The sequence below is a fragment of the Ochotona curzoniae genome, unplaced genomic scaffold (assembly GCF_017591425.1).
Source record: "Ochotona curzoniae isolate NIBS_2020 unplaced genomic scaffold, NIBS_Ocur_1.0 contig_3622, whole genome shotgun sequence".
NCBI lineage: Eukaryota > Metazoa > Chordata > Mammalia > Lagomorpha > Ochotonidae > Ochotona > Ochotona curzoniae.
In genome coordinates, this window is record NW_024465926.1 from 7,912,550 (window position 1) to 7,934,554 (window position 22,005).

General features: G+C 41.8%; 1 protein-coding gene across 6 annotated transcripts in view; it reads right to left on the minus strand.

The window, feature by feature from the left end:
• CNTNAP4 (contactin associated protein family member 4) overlaps positions 1–22,005 on the minus strand; it is a 250,036-nt gene that overhangs the window by 49,967 nt on the left and 178,064 nt on the right. For all 6 annotated transcript variants that reach the window (XM_040982339.1, XM_040982340.1, XM_040982341.1 and 3 more), the window contains 3 exons: positions 14,875–15,072; positions 8,379–8,535; positions 5,193–5,320 (listed from right to left, as the gene is read on the minus strand). In XM_040982339.1, coding sequence (XP_040838273.1) covers positions 5,193–5,320; positions 8,379–8,535; positions 14,875–15,072 — 483 coding nt within the window. The remainder of the gene's footprint in view (positions 1–5,192; positions 5,321–8,378; positions 8,536–14,874; positions 15,073–22,005) is intronic.

The following is a 22,005-nucleotide window of genomic DNA, read 5'->3' on the forward strand; positions in this document are numbered from 1 at the left end:
AAATCAACATCACTTTAATATGAACTATAAATCAGTATAACATGAACTGTTTTCACTAAAAGTATATATGTTGGCTTATCATTTAATTACTCACACAATCAAAAACTCAGTCTAGTCTCTTACTAATAATTCACAAGCTATAGGTTATTCAGATGTATGTGATAAACTATTCCCACATTTTATAAACTGTTATTTGTTGACTATCATATACTAGGTAATGTACGAGGTATTAGGATTGCAAGAATGAATGAGCAAGCCGTAAAACCTGCTTTTAAAGGGTTCAAAAACAATTAAGATTGAGTATGCAAAACACATCTTTGTGAAATGAGAGGTCTTCAAAATTTCATGGGAAATGTGTATTATAATAACGCTATTATGCATGGATTTCTATTTCTTGTGCCAAAAATACACTTTTCTTCTGATCCTGTTTTCTGTGAAATTGCCTAAGTCCCCTTGTCCGATGGACACTCTGCAAGTGCAGAATTTTATAGAAAGCCTTGTGGAGGAAGAATTTTAAAGTGTGAAGGGATTCAATTTGGGAATTGATTGGTTCAATTGAAGGGGAATGAGTGAAGGACTGAAGCTGGATGCTACTGTGGTCCAGGACCCCTCTCCCCTCCATGCTGTAAGACTCATGGAAGTGGAGAAGACCCCCAAGATGGGCCAAAAGCAAAACCACAGAAGACACTTGCTCCTCTATTTCTACACCGCCAATCTCTTCTTGGCGGTTGGGAGGCTTTCCGAAGCCATCCCAACTGCAGTTGGTTCTCTTTGGGTTCTCCTCCTGCCCAGCGGTCTACTTCAGATCCAAATCAACAGCTTACCTAGAAGCTCTGATTCTAACTATTTGTAGAAAGGGGATGTTTTTCTTTCTCTAATTTTCCACCAAGTGATGCTTTTGTAAAAATATAATAAAAATAAATTGCTGGAACAATGGAAGAAGAAAAACAAAGGCATATCGAATACCATTCCCCAGTCTAGTTTTTATGACCACCTGTGGTCAACACACATAAACTGCTGTACCCGGCTGACATAAATCACTCTGAAGAAGTCCACTGGGGCTCCGTACCGACCTCGTCATTGGCAGCGACAAAGACTTTGCACGCTGTCTGGGGACGGTGCTGATAGAGTGAACCTGGACAGCAGCGGCAGCTGAAAGCTTGTTATTATTGTTCCCTCCACACACATCTCCTGAAGCAGAATCCCTGGGGAAGGGGAGCAAAATCTGTGCTATCACAAACTCCCCAGGAGACTGCAGGCATGTTGAAGCAACAACACCTCCGGTTTAGGAGCCCTCTGATGGCACTTCAAAACAACGATGCTCCCCCTGCCCCGGGAGACTGAGGATGGGAAAGTGCGTGTGTGCGTGCGCATGAACCGTCCTGGTCATATGCTTCCTCCTAATTGAGGTACTCCCTTGATGCGTTCTATTGACCCCTTTACGTCTGAAGTTAGAATAAATCAGAAATACATTCAGGTGGACTGCAGAGATGTTCTGCAGAATTGGCAAGTTCCCATGTGAGTGAAGCCGCTACCATTTTATGAGTTTACTTCTGGGATTGTTTATATAACCCAATAATTTAAATTAAGCAGCCAAAGCTATTCATATTAGCACTTTCTTATAATGCCTTTTAAAATTTATTTTATTTTGGTTTTTAGCCAGGTGGGTTGAAGGATGTACCAAGTAGACAGAGCATCTTCCTAGAGTGATCTTAGCTCTAGGAATTTTGACAATGCGTAAAGCCACAAAACCACCAATACATTCAAAATGTAGAACATTTCCTTCATCTATCAAAAGCTCCCTTGGGCCTCGTTGGAGCATTCCTCTCATCCTTTCAGTTCTGGTAACAGACATCCTTCTGATCCTATGCTTCTGACTTTTCCAGAATGCCTTAGAAACTGAATCAGTCAACGGACATAGTGTTTGAGTTTGGCTTTTTTTCAGTTAGCATGATATGCAATTGAAATTCATCTGTATGGTTTGCATACGTCAACACATGTCATAGCACTTACTGAGTGAACCACAGTAAAATGGGAAGTATAGCCAGTCACTATTGGCAGACAGTATGTGCTTGTCAGCTTCAAGAGACTAAAGCCAATTTAAACATTTGCATGAGGTTTTTCATTTCTCCCAAGTAGCATTCTCAGGTACTGCGTTACATGGTCAGCCAGATGCATTTAACAAAAGAAGCAACTGCTAAATGGTTTCCCAAAGTGTTGTACTATTTTGAATCTGTAGGTGAAATGTCCTGCGGGTGCCCACTTGCCCTGTATCTTTATCAGCCCTTGGCATACGGAGGTTTTTAACCTTTTGGTTTCAGCCACTCTAACAGCTCAATGTTGGTATTATTTCACATTCCCCTAGTGACTCAGGCTGTTGAAGATTTTTTGAGGCATTTTTTTGAAATACATGCTTTCTCTGACAAAGTGTATGTGCAAATATTTTGTCCTTCTGCTAATCTGATTATTTTATTATTGCACTATGAGAAAGCTATTTACATATTCTACATACCGGCCTTTATAAAGCAAGTACTTTTCAAATGTTTTCTCCCAATGAGTATCTTTTTTTTTTTCTTTTCATTTTCTTCATATTATCTTTTTAAAAGTGGAAGCTTTTGATTTTGGTGAAGGCCAGTTTATTCCTTTTCAACTGGACTGTCCTTTTCTTATTGATTCCAAGCATTTTGTGCTTAATCCCAGTTACTTTCTCCTACAATTTCTGAAAAGTTTGACAGTTTCTGATTTTACGTGTAAGGGTTAAACTCACTAGGTATCCTGTTGGCCTTGCTTTTTTTCCAAAGCCTCCTTTTCCCTGGGGTAGGGAAGGGAAGTGGAATGACATAGGTAGAGAGATATTTTCCAATATTTCTAATTTCTATGAAAAAATTTTAAAATCTTTGTATTCTAATTCTTTGCAGTTTTTTTAATTTGAATAAAAAATGGTTTTTAATTTTCTTTATAAAGAGTGCTAATGGTTTTTATCCCAATAAGCTGATGACCACCCACAAACCTTCGTATCCACAGGTACTCTTTCTCTGGTGATCCCCTTTGCTAAGTCCAGTACCAACTATTATCCCAGTTTAAGCACTCATCATTTCCTTTTGTCTATAACAAAGATCTCCTTATCAGTCTTTAGGTTTGTAATTGATCGCCAGCTTTTGAACTGAATCGTGAGAGTTATCTCTCAGACTTAAACTACTGACTGTCCAGGGCTGATGCCTGCAGGATCATGTCCCCGTACCACTTCTCCACTTACAAGGCCCTTTGTGCAAGGTCTCACACCTTCTTCCCCTTGTCTGCCCAATGTACTGTACTTGGGAATAAAAGAAAAGTAAGCCTAGGGCACCACACCTAACAGTGTACCGATTTCTCACTTATAGATAAGGCATGTTTGTTCTAAAGTATTGATCTTCTGGCTAAATAAGTAGATAAATAAACAGAAAGAGCCCATCATGGAAAAGAAAAGCAGCCCTTATGATCTCCTGTGCAGATGAACCCCAATTCTCAGAGTATATGCTAGATACAGGAAGGTCAATTTCTCAATTACAATTTCATTAATAAGTCAGAGGTTAATTATCAGATCTCTAAATAATGGATAGTGTTTGTAAATTCCTACTGCTAATGTGGCTGGCTTCTCTCACCCCACGGTCAGGAAAGGTCAGTGCTGTAGCTTCCTAACTGCGGGACTACGCCGCGTGGAGTTAGTTTACTCCTCATTGTGGAGTGCTGTCTCTGCATTGCAACGTGTTAAACCGCACCCAAGGACTCTCACCCTTGATGTGGGTAGCAACCCACTCTCCACAATTGTATAAATCAAAAACGTCCCCCGGCAGTACCAGAATCCTGGTCAGGGGAAGGGAGACAAGAACCACTGCTTCCAAGCGAAATGACAGAGAAGGCAGCGAGTCTGAGACAAAGAAACATCTGAGGGAGAGCCTTGGCAGTGAGTGACTTCAGTCCGAGTGGCCCAATTCCCAAGAACTGTGATATGCTAATCAAGAAGACACAAGAAGGCAGCCTGGGTGTCTGCACGGTTAACTGCAGGACAGGCCCCACAAGGTATATGAGATGCACAGAATGTCTCCAGAGCAATGAAACCCACTACATTCCTCCCTGTGCAGCCTGAATTCACAGCCTTGCTTCTCTGCACTGATGTTCTTCTCTCCATGAAACATCCTATGTCATCTTGTGCAGCTGTGGAAGGCTCACTGGCGTAGGAGGAAGCAGGGATGATGCACATCAGAGATGGTGACCATTAATTTCCGACAGCTTTTTATGACGCGCATGATTTTTTTATAGGCCAGTACCATCTTTGCTTTTTAACTAAGCAACTTCTGCTATGTATCTTGCTAAACCAACTGAATTATCAGACCCCTTTTTTCTTCTACTGAGATTGCAGAATAAAATTTTATTTCAAGGGATGCTTTTAATGGAAACACATAATTCTTCTATTTTCATTTCCATGTTATGTTCTAGAAATACCAAAAGCATGCAGAATGAACACAACTGCATCTAACAGAACTAATTCCAGAGAAAGTAACAATCCATGAGTGCATGCATATGCTCATTTCACCCCTTGATGAAAACATACACACGCACCACAGATTGTCTCTGAACTTATCTATAGGATGGGATTACACCTGCATTTTAAAATGTCACAGTGCTATATATGAAACAGACAAAGCAGCATGTCCCATAAGTTTAAAGCAACACATACATAAACTCACACAAGCTTAAAAAAAAAAAGACATTGAAAGTTGAAAACGTCTAGTTCAATTGACATTTCATACCACTGATACTCTAATTCCACCTCAGTTCTAGCAGTAGCAAGTTCACCTGAATTCTTAATGATTTTTTTTGCAGTATTCAGGCTTTGCTGTGTGAATAAGAGAAACTCTAGAATCCAGGAATACACTTATGAAAGAATCAAACTGAGATATTCAGCGGTTTCCTTCTAGAATCTTAGCAGGGTTTATCAAGCAAGGGCTTTGTGCTTCATGGAAACACTTGTTTGCTGACTAAAAGAACATTTCAAACCTTACCTATGAACTCTCACAGCAGGAGTCTCACCGATTACACCTGACATCAACCTTGGTGCTCCGGACATGAATACCCTGAGCTCATGGCAGAGGGACCACGCCTGCCCAGTGCATGGCTCCCCGATATATCCACAGCACACTGTGACCACTTACTGTCTCCTCTGCAGAGCAGGGGCCCCAGCTTGTAAGCTGCTTCCGACTGCGGCCGGCCTGTGTCTGTAACCACTATCTTAGTCACCGGTAGATGCTCTTTGTAAGAAAGGAACCCAGTGTCATTGGTCCTAAAAAAACAGTAGCAACAACAACAAATTCCTAAAATTACTTGATCAACGCAATCACAAAATAAACAATAAGTCTGATATGCATTTCAAAAGCAAAATATCTAACTTCAATTTGTACAAAGGATAGACTTCCAACTCTTCATCTGGTCCAATGAAAATGACATTTTCATCTCTCTTAGCTAGATTAAATTATAAAATATGAGTCATTGCCCATGCTAACATGAGAATAGTTGAGGATTTTGAATTAAGTCAGCCATTTTCTACCTTGTGGCTGGAATAGTTAGTCCATTAACACGTAGCATAATTGCCGATATTGTGTTTTAGCTCCAGCATTTTGCCATTTGTTTATTTTTTCCTCACATTGCTTTCTGCTCCCCCTATGATGTCTCCTTTTGACTTACTAAAATTTTAAATTCAATTTTATTTTGTCTAGTCAGTTTTTAGAAATATCTCTTTTTAACATCTTCAAATGTCCATAAACATGAAAATGTACGCATTTATGGAGTGCTACAGTATGTCTCACTCCAAGTATGCATTGCTCCAATCAGGGTAAAGATGGTCTCTTCAAACAATTAACATTTTAAATGTCTTATGCATTTTAATGGCTGCTTTGAGAAATAAAAATGCATCCTCAATTTAACATGGTCTGTTTTATGGTATAACTATAAAATGCCAAAGGATATCTTACTTAACATCCCATGCATAGACACTCACATATTTGTTATTTGTGCTACAGTTCTATTTTACACCCATTTCTATAAATTCACAGCACAGTTAAAAAGTAAATTTTATAAAATAAGACAAGAATATAAAAACTAGCTTTGATATTTACTGACATCTTTAAAAGATGTGTAGTACTCATGAATTTTTTCCTTGGGGTCTGAACTCTTACACAACATTGTGATTCTTCAGCCATAGGAATTCCTACTAGAAATTTTCATATCTGATACACTCTACAATTAAAATTTGGTTCTTTGAGTTCTTGTTTTTACTTAAAGTACTCTCAGTTCCCTTACTGTGATTATATTTATTTTAAAATCTTCAAACATATTCATACGTTGTTCTAAATATTAGCCTACTAATTCAAACATCAATGCCCCCGAGGTTGTAACACCTGCTTTTGTTATTTTAATTGGAGTTCATTTATTTTTGACACATATTTTCTCATCTTTCATGCTGACATAACAGCATTTTAATATATTTGTTCATTTCAGTATTCCTTTTGACAGCCATCGTAAAATTATTTTTTATATACTACTAATTTCTAACTTCCTTATCTATTGAATTTCAAATTATTTTAAATGTTTGATTAACATGTAATATTTGTATTACATGTCTCTTATGTTTTTTTGAACTTGTATGTTATAGGATACATGAAATACTTAACACAAAAGTGAAAACCTGTGAAACCAGGCAAGTAACTTTCTCACTTCCTTACCTATCCTTTAAGTTCGCAGCTGGTCAGTTTCAGTCTTGCAGTTCTTTATACAGACTGTGACGCACCATTTCGGATTATAGTTCCCCCCGCCCCCACCTTGAACAAACACTGTATTGTGTGGAACACTGTAATTTATTACTCTGCAGGTTCCTGCTATGCAACCTCTCTATCCTTTCTCTCCCTGTCCTTCTCATTCTCTAATAATCACCATTTTAAGTTCAATTGGCCCTTCTGCTTTTACTTCCACGTGCAGAAAAGTATACGTTGCTTTCTGTGTCTGGCCCATATTTAGCATACTGACTTCAGCCACGTCCATTTTGCTGAAGCTGTCAGAATGTTGGCCTTCCTTATGGCAGAGACTGCACTGTACATATAAACTCCAGTTCCCGGAACCTTCACATGTCAGTGCGCACCTCGGTGAATTCCCTCCTCCTGCTACAGTGAACACGGTCGGTCAGGTACTGCCTCCACACGCCGACTCACACACCGAGAAGGAGGACAGCTGGTGTGGTATGCGGCCTATCTACTTTCAGATCTCAGGATCCTCCATAGTTTTCTTCATGATGGTTTTACAGTTTGAACTTCTAAAGCCATTTTATCTATATTTCAAAATGCAATATTACCATGTAGGCAATTTTTATGAGATTAATAAGAAAAATAAAAAGTGTTTTTCTAAAGGGAGAATAAACCTCAAAATTACAGTAATAGCAATTATTCTTTATACCAAGCATGTCACACTATAATTTCAATCATGGCTCCAGATAGGCTTAGCACAATCTAATCATAAAACATACGTATGACATAATTTGGATGTTTTCCCCAGTAAATAAATGGCATATTATAACGCAAACTGTGAGCTTATTAACAGTCAACTGATCACTGGGGTTAAGGTTTGCTGTGTAAATCAAACCAATCAGATTTACAGCCAGATTAGCTTAATATTAAAAAAAAAAACCCACAATTCTGTGAAGGCGTGAATGTTCAGCAATGTAAGATATGCTTATTCACGCTAAAATATGGTTAAGAACATTTTCGTATATTTTCTAGCTTACAAATAGCAAGAGCAGTAAATATGCCAATTCTCGTTCTAAATACTAAACATTTACAGATGAAGATCTCATGCGGAACACTTCTGCGTTACAGAATATCTTCAGTTTTCAAATCTGAAATATTACTGATTTCCACTGTAAAATATGATTCTTTAAGAAAAAGAGCAATTTGTCCACATAATTGTGGAATATTCTAAGTTGATATGTTTAAAGTTTCTAAAGGCAGATTACTGAACCGATGCTTTGGTGATTAACTGTGAACAAATTTGGAAATATTAGAATTTTAAAGGTAATAATAACTGACTTCACATATAATTGGTCCCACAATTTAATCATACAATAAAGGTAAAATTTACATAAAGTTTGGTCCATTAGAATGAAGAGTAATTTCAGAACATTGGTCATAATGTTCAAGATCAGATTGGCTAATATATATATTATTAAAATATACACTTATCTAGTTGTTTTCTTTGTACTAATTGGTTCAGCAGTTGCCTCACTGCATACACTTTGATTCATTAATTGAAGAAAATAAACTTTATCTACAAGAGAGAAATCATATGGAAATCACCATTCGTTGCGGTCGGCGTCACAATTGCAGTAGTACTGGGGATCAATGCAGGTCCCCTCTACGCCACAGGTGCATTTTCGAGGGTCAGACATCGACCCACCCCAGTATGTTTGTGTCTCATTGGTTCTACCAATCCACCAGCTCAGAGGGGCTCCATCTGCAAGGCAAAGGTGAGAAATGTGACACCTGCCAGATATACTTGGCATTCTTTTATTACAGGATAATTCCTTTTCTTCCTAAATCACTAAAAAAGAATAAAAGAAGAAAGGAGACAAAGGTTGATTTGATACAATGATATGCTAAAATGCTGTAACTGATGACGTTTCTTTGAGAAATCTTTTTCAAAAGAAATTATTGTTTAGGCTTATGTGATTCACACTATTTTTCTTATATTTGAAAAGAAATGTATACTTTGTATTTAATTCAAGCATGATAGTAGCAAAAAGGCAATGTAGTGGTTCATACAATTTCTTGAAAACAATTTTTAAAACTAAGCTTATTTGGCATAAAAATGCAAACTATTAATTAGAACAACAAAGCAAATTTGATTTAAAATTCTTCTTTAGCTAATATATATTGGCTGACATTAGACATTAAAATCATGTTGTGTTCCTTTGTCATGGTTCCAGATTCATTTGTAAGTCTGTATTTTCTCTTCCATATATCTACCATTTATTTGGAGAATACAAAAATAACACAAAAGATTTTATTGGAAGTAAATATTTCTGGCTGCCACAGACAGCTGCTTGCTTCTGCTGACACTACCACCATGGCCAGGCTCATAGTGGCCTGAGGGTGTTGGCATCTAGGGGGAGGGGATAATGGGGATGGAGCCAGCAGAGGGACCCGCAGGCTCACACCCAGGCAAGTGGAGGGAGCCCGGGGATTTCCCCACCTGCCTGTTCCTGTGCGGAGGGGGCCAAGAGGATCTGGTTAGCATGCTGGCGTGGTGTGCCAGTGGACTGAGCTGGGGAACCCATGAGCTCCTCAGCACAGGGACCGTGAATTGATTAGGGAAATGGGCAAGGAGATGCAGGGGAAGCAGGACCACTGAGGGAGCATGTTGCAGGAATGACTGCTGAGGGACTACAGTTGAGAAGGCCACTGTACTTGCAGGTAAGCAAGAGGTGCTGAGACTGAGCAGTTTGAAGGGGGAAACCGCAGGAATTTTATGGGCCAGATGGATGCATCAGCCCACGTGGGGGGATCTCAGCTGGACCAGTTAGCATGGATTACAGCCTGAAACCATTCACTGGCACACACTAAAGCTGGGGCTGCATGCCTACCTGACAGGGCTAGATCACAGTATCCACCAGTGAGAGTCGGAACAGGGGATGGGTCACATTAAGCTGAATCATGACACTAACCAGCATGCAAGAGAACCAGGTCCATGGGAAGATTCTGTGGGGAATAATATATGGGCCCACTCCTGTGGAACTGCAGTTTGCACTGGTTTGCTTAAGAGCTGTGGGTAGTGACAGGCTGAACTAGGCATGACCATGGAACCCTCTGAAATTCATGGATACTGGTGTTGGGTCCACACTGGTCCAGACTGCACACTGAAGAATATGGTGTGAGGTGGCCTGGGATGCAACATCTACCAGCTCATACAAAGGCCAGAATGGAGGGGGCAGCTTATGCCAGGTAAGGGCTTAACACCAGCCAGCACATGTCAAATCTGGTCTGGGAGTAGGACTGATGGGGGAACCTGAAACCTCCCCTGCTGGGCTATACCTCCCACTGCTGAGCCTGTGATTCAGGTCTGGGTGTTGGTGAGTCCGGGCAAGTGTGTGGGTTGGAGCAGGACCAGGCCAACCTTAGCCCAATGGCATGCGCAGGAGCCAGGCTGGAGTGTGGGTCTTGCTAGGCTAGCCTATCACACCTATCAGTTTGCATGAGCCAAGGATGAGGGCAGGCTGGACATGGCTAGGCTGCAGCAGGCACCAGTGAATGGATCTGCCAGTGGGTGTTACAAACTGGTCCAACCTGGTCTGCCTCAGACCTAACCTCCATGTGTGCTGCATTGGGGGCAGGCTGGGACAGGTAAGACTGTAACATTCTATGTTAAAGACCAAGACGAGGGATGGGCGTAGGACAGGCGGGGTCACAACACAAGCCAGTTCATATTAGGGTCGGGATTTGGGGCTGGCTGTGCTGGGGTAGCGCATGGCACCCACCACTGGGGGCAGACTGGGCCATGCAGGGCTACAACACTTGCCAGGAAATGCTGAGGTGAGGCAGCCCATGCCAGACTTGGCCACAGTGTTCAACCAGCACATGTGAGACCCGGGCTGGGGGTGTGAGCCAGGAGAGAGGGCTGCCAGAGGTGGGTATGGGGCCCTGCTGGGCCACTACTCCCACTGGAAAGCATGAGAACTGGGATCAGGAGCAGACCAAGCTGGGCAGGGCCACAACACCTGTTGGTCTGCATGTGAGCTGGGTTAGGGAGAGAGCCAGGCTGGATTAACCAACTGCATCCACTGGTGCATACATGAGCCAGACTAAGTACAGGCTGCTTGGGCTTTGCCACAGCATCAGCTGGCAAATGCAGGGGCTGGGGGCAAATTCTGTTAAGTTAGACTGTGGAACTGCCTGGGGAGTGCAAGACCCAGGGCTGGAAATGGGTGCAGCAGGACTGGTTTATGTAAGACATCGGGCTGCAAAAAAACAGCAACTGCAACTACTGTGTGTAGGCTGATGTGGGTGATGGACAGACCCAGACTCTGCACTGGCAAGCACACAGAAAGCCAGATCTGGGATCACTTCAGATGAGGTTTCTTTGGGGATCCCCACCACCACCACAACTGAACTGCTGGACTCAGAACTCCAATCATAGGGAAATTCACAGGATCTGTGGTCTGACCGTGGCGTGCTTGTGTCAGAACTAGGCCTACTCGGTGGCCTTAGTGGAGCAGTGGACAGCATACTCAGATGCACATGGAGGATACAGCAGTCCATTGGGGCCTGCAGAAGACATCATGTACCATCGCAGAGAAAGGAAGGCAGAACAAATTGGTCAACTACCTACCCTAGTCAGGCACTGACAGCAAAAATTTGGGCGAATGGAGACTCTAAGATGGACTTTGCCAGCCAATGGACCTTAGAAGAATTCCCTCATCCTGGGAGCAGCAAGATCAGCAACATTTCAGAAGTATCAGAAGTATTGAAATCACTTGAGCAGAACCCTTGGAGCATGCTCCACATCTGTGACCCTGAGATGACACCAGGTGACAGTTCCCTATCCCTGGGTTGTAAGACTGTTGGAGGCTGGGTGTAGCTTATCTCTCCCCCCGTACTCCTTTTCAAAACACTGGTCTCACCCACTTTTCCCTAATCCTTGATCCTTCCCACTAATAAATGATATAAACATCATGAAAAATAATTTTTTTAAAAAGTGAACATGTCCCTCAAGAAGAAAAAAGAGAAATATACATCTTTCCAAGGTGAACGTGCAGCAAGCAGCTCCTTCACAGAGTGCAACTAAACAAGATGCCAAGAAATCAGAGCAAAGAACATCCAGGTGCTTAGGTAAAGCTTTCCAAAAGGGGGACGAGGCTTGTAGACAATCTGTCTTGGGGGTGAGAGGGAAGAACAGAAGGAAAATCATAGTCCTTGGAGGACAGAGGCGTGAAAAGCATGCAAGCGACATCAAATCCATCAACTCCTCCAAGATGCAGGATTGTTCTCCGTTGCCTTTCACATCTCTGTTAGCACTATGACTCCCTGAGACTCTAGGATTTTCATTAATTTTTCCTTATTTCCAAATGTCATCACACATTTTATCTTGCTGTCACATAGTCTTTCTGCGGATGCTACCAACCTCTCTTGCACCATTACCACACATGCCAGTCCAACCACATCAAAAAGAAAGCGAAGTTATCGGAAGTATACATTGAGCATACAGGTACTAATAGCAAGGATCTTCATTCTCTTTTCTACTCGCACAATTATCAGTAGAAGGCAAAACCTACTAGAAACATTTAATAGATTTATTTCACTGTAATGCTTAACACGTTATGTATTCAGAGAGAGGAGAGGAAAATATTGGTCCTGGATACCAAACTACATTTTCAAATCTACATTTCCCCTCTTCATTTTGAAGTAAGTATCACTGAACGTGGTAAAGATTCAAAACACTTTCAGTTCATCCTAGACTATTCAAAAATATAGTGAAGAGTTTAAGTAGAGGTGGGCATTTAACACAGTGCTTAAAGTGCCCACATCCAATATCACAGAACTTGGGTTCAGTACTTGGTTCTGATGCTGGATTCTACCTTCCTGCTAATGCAGACTTTGGGAGGTGGCAGTGATGACCCAAGCAGTAGGCTTCTGGCCACCCACATGGGAGACCTAGTTTGCATTCCCGCCTCCAGTCTGCAGCACAGCACAGCCAATGCAAACATCTGGGGAACCAGCTGACAGAAACTGCTTCTTGCTTTGTCTAGCTGAACCACCATTTCTTTGTCTCTCAGGTTAAAAAAAAAATCAAATTTAAAATGAAACGTCACGACTTTCCCAGGACTTTGAGAACCCTTTCCGGATGAGTGAGGTCATGCAGTATTGGCCTCTGTCTGGCTGATAACGTCCTCTGCTCTTGCCAACAGGCAGCTGCTCTCTTTCATGGCAGCACCATTCATAGTAGCTACCATACAGAAATAACCTACAACTGCTGACAGACGAGCGGATATTTACAAACAACAGACTACCACTCAACCGTTACAAAAGAAGGAAACCGTGCCTTCGTGATGACATCACTGACCGGAGAGGACATGAGGGCAAAGCCCGAATACCACAGGAGGTCCCTGGCCAAACAACCCAGTTCATTCACTGTATTCCATGGCTTTCCTCTGGACTTGCAGAACTGCCATTCTTGTTTCTCCTAGAACGCACTTCTAGATTTGTTTTATCTTTTCATGTTTTTTTTTTTTTTTTAAGATTCCAGGACAACTGCAGCAACAACGAATGATAGATTACATTTCAGACCAGGCATGTGGACTACAACAACTGCGCCAGGGACACCGTGCAGTGAGAAAGGTTCACTTTGTGCACTTGGCATGCATGATGTTCCCCAACATTCCTGCTCTCCTGGGAGGCTGATACTATTGGTTCCACTGTAGAGAAGAGAAAAGAGATCCAATGTTCATCTGAACAAATCCTATACCTATGAACTGAGAGACCTGGGATTTGAATTCAGCCCTCTCCCTCTGTAAATTCTATGTTCTTTGTATGACAGGTGTCTGGTTAGGGCTCAAAGATGCAACTGGCATTTTGGGGACATGGGATAGGCGCATAGAGGTCCATGACCAAAAGAGAACATTCTGAAAAAGAAAGAAGAGCCGAATGAACAAGAGGAGAATGAGCAGAAGGGCAGATAGAGAACGGAGGAAAAAGCAATGGCCCTGTTGAGCAGCTGGAGTGTAAAGCAGGAGGAACAAGTCATTATTTCTCACAGTTTCTCCCAGGAGAGTCACAGTTCAACAGTTTGGACGTGAAACATTTCTTTTTTAATTCTCTCTGAGTCGTCATCCTACCTGACACTCCAGCCCCCTGCTAGGACAACAAGCAGGAGTGACCGCCGATGAAATGGTTTCTTGTACCAATGTCTTTGAATCTCTCTGATCTAAAGGAAAAATAAACCTTCACCTGGCAGTTTGAAGGCAGTGTGGGGGATGCGTGAGGGCTGCACAAGCTGGCTGCGTTCGGAAGCTGTGGTTCCAGGGCCAGGCCGAGGAATCTGCATTCACAGACACGCAGCAGGAAGTCACAATAACTTCATCTGGATTGTACACCAGACAGCTATGAACTATAAACACTGACAAGCCAGGGGGCCGTGGGAGAGCTCATGTGCTCACTTCAAAAATTAGGCCAATAAAGCTGATTCTGAGGCAAAGTCGGGGGGTGGCTAGCAGGTTTGGCAGAATGAGATGGTCTAAAGGGAGAAAAAATAAACCCAAAAGGCGGAGTCTAGCAGCATCCTGGTTATCAGTGGCATAACAGCGGAATGATTTCTCTGAGTCCACTCGAGCAACTAGCTCAACCGTGTTGCTAGCAGCCCTTCTAATTTTCAACTCTTTCCAGAGGCTACCTGTCAACCACTCATGCAAATGAGCCACACAGAATAGTCCCTTTCAAAAAAGTCAGTCATGTTTTTTATTAGCTCCTTTCTGTGATAAAAATAAACCCTATATGTCACTTTTCCTTTAACGGGATAAACACTGTACATTCTTCAGGTACCAGAATGAAGCCCTCACTGCCGACTTGCCCGATGAAGGTCAGGAGGGGAGTCTGAAAGCAATCAAGTCTTTGAACAAAGCTTGCTCAGTGTACATTGACCTTGCTCTTTTCTTTAGGCAAAAGCATCCCTGCGATTTCCACGCTGTGATACCTGTGCTAAGGATGCAGGCACTGAGCAGCCCCATCCCCTTCACAAAATGAAACCCTCAGGAGCTGGTGGAGCGGGAAGGCCAGGTGACAGGTGCGCCCTTGGTTTACTCACCTTGCTTGTTCACCAGCCGTGACTTCTTGCAATAGTAAGTCAGCTCCTGCTCGCAGTGCTCCGCACGGTTAATTGTGGCCTGCAGTTGCTCCATGCTGGCCACGTACTTGAACAGCCCGGCGTGTGGGTTCTCTGGGTCCATGTGCCTGACCCTGGTTAAGTCCGAGCCGTTGTGCTGGATGACGGTCCAGGCCGTTTCTTGTATGCAGAAATGGGGAAGAAAGAGAGGAGACCGTCACTAGTCTGCAAAAGTTAAAATAAATAAAGAAAATCAAAATCACCTTTTCTCTGAGTCAGAGCCTGCTAGTCATCAAAGCTCTTTGAGAAACACAATCAATGCAAATGGATTCTTCGGACTTGGAAATTGCAGTCAATAGATTCTTTTCCCAGAAAGGTATACTATCCCCATGTATTTGTGCTGATTTTATTTGACCTTTCCATGTAAGTTAGCGAGACAATATTTAGGATGAAAAGTATTAGGAAATGTGATTATTAAAGGTTTCATGTCATGGAATCAGATATACAATCTTTTACAGCGGCATAATTATTTTTATTTTCCTTCCAAAAGGAACAAAAATGCTCCCTATTACAGTTCCAAACCACTATGGATGGCTGATATACTAGGAATTCACTGAAGCTACCAGGTGCAAGAAAAAGTGCAAATTACAGTTAGTAAAACACTTTATATTATACAATCTGAGCAATGATGTTTTTCTTCCTAAAAACACCTTTTTAAAAAAGATTTTTTATTTGAAAGTCACAGTTAAAGAGAGAGAGACCTTCCACGTGCTGTCCACACTCAGGATGTTCACAATGGACAGCGCCGGGCAGTAGTCAGGAGCTTTAGCTGGGTGTCCCACGGGGTGGTGGGGCCCAAGTACTTGGGTCATTCTGCATGGCTTTTCCCAGGCCATCAGCAGGGAGCTGAGCTTAAAGTGAAGTCATCTGTACATAAGCCCACAACCACATGGGATGCAAACACTGCAGGTGGGGACATTACCTGCTATGTCACGATGCCAGCCCTAACCATGATTTTTCCACTCTGATTAATGTTGGGGCTGCTGTTTGTGGTAGAGTAGGTTAAGCTGCCACCTATGATGCCAAGTATGAGTACAAGTTCAACTGTCACCTGTTCTGCGTCCTACCCAGTGCCTAACGTGCCTGGGAAAGCAGCAGAAGATGGCCCTGGTTCTTGGGCCTCTGCCGCCTACATGGGAGACTGAGATAAAGTTTCAGGCTCCTGGTTGGGGCTTGGCACAGCCCAGGATACTGCAGACATTTGGAGAGGGAACCAAGAAATGAAAGATCTCTGTCTCTCTCGCTCTCTCTGTAACACTGCCTTTCAAATAAATACATAAACGAACATTTACAACATATCCATGTTACCAGTAAAGAAGAAAGCGAAAATTTTGTGACATTCATTATCAACTTTTACTTATGAATATATAACTAATTCTTTTTAGATTAAATTTGCCAAAATTTATTTTGGCATGTGATCTGCATAATTTGGTAAAATGATTAGAAGCTATTCTTTTGCACTCAACACTTCTGTCAAAGGTTCAGCACTCAACTAACACAAAAAATAAAATATCTACCACAATATCACTACCAGAATGTGAATTCCACAAACATTTCCATTATACTGACAAATAAAATAAATGAAAGCTCCACAATGTTTGTAACAGGAGACAGACATATTGAATCTTTCCTTCAACTTCTCCAGCAACAGACTTCCAACTATATTTGCCATGATATATGCAGGCACGAGAACAAATTAATCAAAATACCTCTGATGGAAGATGTAAGAAACAGATTGTAAGTAGTCAAAACTCTACTAAATATTTGCTGTTGTCACATTTCTCTTGTGTATTGCAGAGGAATATCCCAAATTGGAGAAAAACAGTAACAGTTGGTAGAATCCTCCCCCTCGCCCCCCACCTTTTTTTAGCTAATACTTGAAAATGGATCAACACTGAAAACAAGACAAGGAGTTACACATTAAAATTTATCACTCCCACCTCTCTCCCATCATCAGAGTTTTGAAGAGAGAGGCTGGTTAAACGAGACAGGACAAATTGATAGTCTTATTGCCTTCCGTTATTTTTCTGCATTAGTTTTCTGGTGAAGCAAGAAGTATGATTTTGCCTTTTCCTCCCTGCATGCGAGTTCGCCCTTGCGCTGTGTCATGAGAATGCTCCTGTCAAAAACAACACACTCCGTACACTAATGAACCTGGTGGTGGCCAACAGGACAGGGCAGGAGATGTGGAGGGAGACGAGTGCGGGAGTCAGGAGATCGGGGTCCTAGCTCTGGCCTCGATCTGTATTCCTGGGAAAGTTAGAAAATCTGAGCCTGCTTCCAAATTTGGAAAGCAAAATGGCAGCAGTAGGCCATACACAGGTCTAAAACTCTGTATTTCTAGCCAACTCAACCAGGCTGTTTGAAGTGTGGGGTTGTTATTAACCAGGCAAATCTGTCAGCTTAGCCTTTGCTGGACTGTGCTTTTTTGGTTTGGCAAAACTATTAACCTTATCGTGGGGTGAACCTGTGGCATGCAGGAAGAAGCTCAGGACAATCAACCTGCCCGATGCCTCTTGGTCCCGGCGCCTTCTGTCACACTAAGATGACGTAGACCAAAGTCTAGTGGTCTTTGGCTCCCCATTCACATGTGGCCGTTAAGGTTTGGCAAGGGGTTCTAAAGACATTCAGATTGTTTGGGTCATTCATTAAAGGACAGCTTTTATAAATGTTCCCCCTGTGAAATTCTAGCATATTCCAATATTATAGGAGAATCTACGAGAGATTGCACTTTGCTGACAAAGTGCTGTGAGTGATGTGGTTAGAGAGATGACATGTTCCATCAGACCATCTCAACTTGTGGAGCAAAGCAGATGCGACGGAGTCTTCATCACCGACTGAGCAACGGAAATGGGACCAAATTTCATGTGTTTGCTTAAGGGGAATATCTGAACTTACTCAACTTAGAGCCTGCTTACTGTTCTTACAGAAATGACTGTGGTACTTGATGATTTTACCTGTATGTATTTAGAAAGAAAAACCATGAAAGATACAGATCCCGTTTCAACCTTTGATTCAATATTTTGTGATGCATTTTGTCTTTTCCACTGTGAGAACAGTGACAACTTGTGACATGTGAGTCACAGTGTCTACATCTCCTGTACATGGGCTTGGCACAACATGTAGAAGATATGGGTTGAAGAAATGATGGGATAAATAGATGAATGAATGAATTAGGACAAGGCACCATCTAGATTAGGATGCAACTTTTCAGGTTATCTTATTCTGACTCGATCATGACTGAAATTTTCATTTATTAAATTTTCATTTATTTTTTTAAATGAAAAAGCTATTTTGCCACACATACATGTAATATCTACATCTATTTATCCATCTGTCACCCGTCTATCAGGGTGATTTAAATAATTGAGGAAAACTAATTAAATGATCAATTTAATTTAGTGCAAACGTTTTGCATCTCTGCATTTAAAGGCATCTAAAAGTTTGTGAAAGATGTATATTCTGAAAAAAGTACAAATATTTCAAAAATTTTGCAGCTCTTTATTTATCACTCTTGGAGAACGGACACTCGGTGCGGTGTTAGCCCTTTCTGTCTCTTGAGGAATTCACTAACCCTAACCTGCACACAGGACAAGTTCTCAACGCGTGCCTGACACAGCTGTCCAGTCTCAGCAGGCAGGGGTTTTGTTTGACTGGCTTCTTAGAAAGCAAGGCATAGCTTCCTTCCAGCAAGCGTTTCCTCTATACAAAGCTGCTACCTGGCAGAAGTTCCGTGCACTTTGTTCCTCCAAAGGGTAAGAAGCCAGTGTGCATTCCTTGACATGTTCATTTCAATATTCCCGATGTGTCAGTGGGTCAGTTCTTCTGGTTTTCTTTTGAACTTGTTGTAACAGTTTTATTAATAATGCATTCAACAGCATATATTATGCTAAAATAATGCAGTCAACAAAATCTCTAAAATGCAATTTTTAGCTTTCAGTGTTTTATCCGTGTGAGAGTCATGATTTTATTTGCTAAAAAAAAAGAATTATCCTTTGCGTAATGGCAAAAACAGTTGTTAAGTATGGAGACACAGGGAAATGAATCAGAAGAGATAGCTAAGATAGATAGAAAAAAATCTACGGAGTTTAGAAAATGGAATGGCAGTTAGGGCCTACCAGGGTCTCCCTCTGAAGAGATTTCTAATACGAATTGTGAATAAAGCAACTGAGTAATTAAGAACTTGATTTACGTTAGGTTGCCTGCTATGTTTTAGTGTGATAACAGCGTAAAGAAAAAGAAAACATGCTGTTTAAGCAACACAGCCGCAAAACTGTGTTGCTGCGCCCGTAATAGCTGAGGGTGATAGAAGTGATGAAGATGAAGATGGTAGTGCAGCTCACACACACTGCGCCCAGGAGAGCAGGGGAGAGCGGCGAGCACTGGGGGGCCAAAGCAGACATGAGCAAGGCTGCCTCTGAGTAATGGCCATTAGTGAGTAAACCCTTACTGAAATCTCCGGAGTAAAAATAATTCTGCTATTAGAAGTCCTATATGCCACAACCTTCTCATTCAATGGCTTGGGGTATTCTTCTCTCGGAATTCCATGGGAAACTAACTAACCATTCTGAGATGCAGGCTTTGCTCCGGGAGCCTGCCGAATCAGGAAACACACGTCCTGGAACACCGACAACGGTGCCGTGGGGAGGGATGAGTGGAAGTCTCAGAATTGCCATGTTTGCAGAAGCTGGACAGCAGTCTTCAGCTTCCCCCCACCGACATCCCCCTGACGGCGTAGTGTCTGATGATGAGAAATTTCTAGAACACAAAACTATCTCATTCTACAAAACCTGGTGAATTTGGTATAGAGAAAAAGCAGCCCAGGGTATCTCAACAGGGACTGCCACAGGGATTGATTTTATTCTAATTCTTCTTAAATTATATTTGGATATTCTGCTTACAAAGAAATTTCAGCCTCCTATACCTTGGAGGAAATTATTCAAGCAAAATGGAGATTTTTTGTTTGTTTGATTGATTCCCTTAGTTCAGAATGCTTAAGGTGTTTTAATATACATTCACTAATTTGACACAAGTCCTAACATAATTGGGTTTTTGTTCTAAGCTCCACATTTGTAGGTTACTGATTCAGCATTTTGTCTGGTTTTCACAGAGGTTACACTTGATTTTTATAATTAGAAGACAAGTTACTGGCCATGAGCAATGAGACATTGATAGAAGATAGTGATTCTAAGGCTGTAAAAAAGTGGGAGACAGAGACTTCAGTTCTTGATCTAGCCCTGCTGATATTCTTCAACCTATTCCATTCGCCCTGCTTCGAGTCATGGATTCCTCATTTGCAAGAGCAGATCAATGAGGAGTTTCTGGCTGCATGCTGCAGGCATTTCTCTCTGGGATTGTTATGCTCTGGGGCTGTCACTTTTGTTCACATCTGTTAAAGTTTTACAGAGCTCCCGGAGACTCCTAGCTGTCTCTGGATATCTGGTCTCGTCCCTCAACATCCTGCAGATGCAATTCAATGATTTACACATGGCCTACTGATTTATACGTGACCTATATATTACTGCATTATAATCCATAATAAAGGTATATATGACAAATAGACAAAGAGGAAATCAATCCTTGTTTGCAAATATTCACATTTGCTAAAAATGTGTTTACTACCCCAAGGCCTTTTTAGTCACTTGTGCTCATGCGCAGAAAGTGAAAACTGGGGTGTCTAACACATGTATCTCCCAGGTAAGGTCTGTTTCAACTCTCAGATGATAAACAGATGCCCTATTTGCTTTGGACCATTTTTCTGCATCTGTGTGTTTCCAGTTGGTGACTTTGTTGCTGACAATGGCCTGTCTGAACGGAAATGAAGTGCTGTCTCATGACCCTAAATAGAGAGGGCTGTGATGAGCTTTGAAGAGAAACCATATGTTAGGTGAGCTTTGTTCAGCCATGAGTTCCACTGCTGTTAAACCAAAACTCAATGTTAATGAATCAACAATATGTATTAAGTAAAATATCTCTAACCAACACACTCAGAAAATACAGCTACTACGCATTGATCAGCTGGTGAGAATATCACAGCTACAAGTTTGCAGTAACCTAATCTTAACTCTATTTTCCCAGGAGGGGTGTTTCAATATTTGCTACTGCAATGTTTCGTAGATGCTTTACAGACACTTTGCAGTGTGTATGTTCATAAAGCTTCAAAGACTAACAATGTGTAGGAACTTAGAGATACGTCATTTTAAGAATCAAAACTTTGTAGAAGAGGTATGTGTGAGAAGCTCAGGATGCATCTGTGGGACACATGTTCCACAGGTTTCTAGAAACAAACAGTAAAATGTCACTCATATTCTGATCAACATAATCTGTAAAAAAGACTTTCACTCCTGCATTCACACTTCGTACTTGCAACAATTCCTTTTTTTTCTCTGTGAAGTCTTTCTGCACTTAAAATGGTAGTTCTCTCACAATGCAGTGTCCTAAGCACCCTGAAGTCTGAGAACCCTAAGTCAAACACTCCAGGTTAAGGTGTACATGGAGGACATGGATTCCATTGCCCCAGCCCAACCACTGAGTCAAGCCTGTCTCAGGAGCTGCGAGCCTGCATTGCACAGACAGGGTGCTGTCCCCAAGGAGACAAGCACGAGAGACCATCATTCAGTTTGGGTTACTCTGGCATACAAAGTAGAGTTCTCAATGTATGTGAAAGCAAATGGAATCCATCAAGCCCATGCACCATGAAAAACAGCAAGAGTAACTTCACCCTAAATGTCAGTCACCTAGATTTTACCACTTGACCTTCTCTTCTGTCACGATTGCACTTACTGTCATACTCCAGTACCCAGCAGTTGGGATTTGCTGTATTTCCAGACGTATAAAGTTAGACTCTACAACTGATGACTTAACACTCGTTGTATTCATCTGTAAGCTTCTTTTTCCAAATATTCACTGCCCCATTGTAAGCAGCAAATCCTCCTCTGTGACACCTTTGGCCTCCATTTAATGTCATCCTTTGCCTTTTACTTCCTCCCATAAAGTACTGACCTGCTGCACTCATGGACAGATTCTACATCGGTGTGATAAAAGCATTTCCTG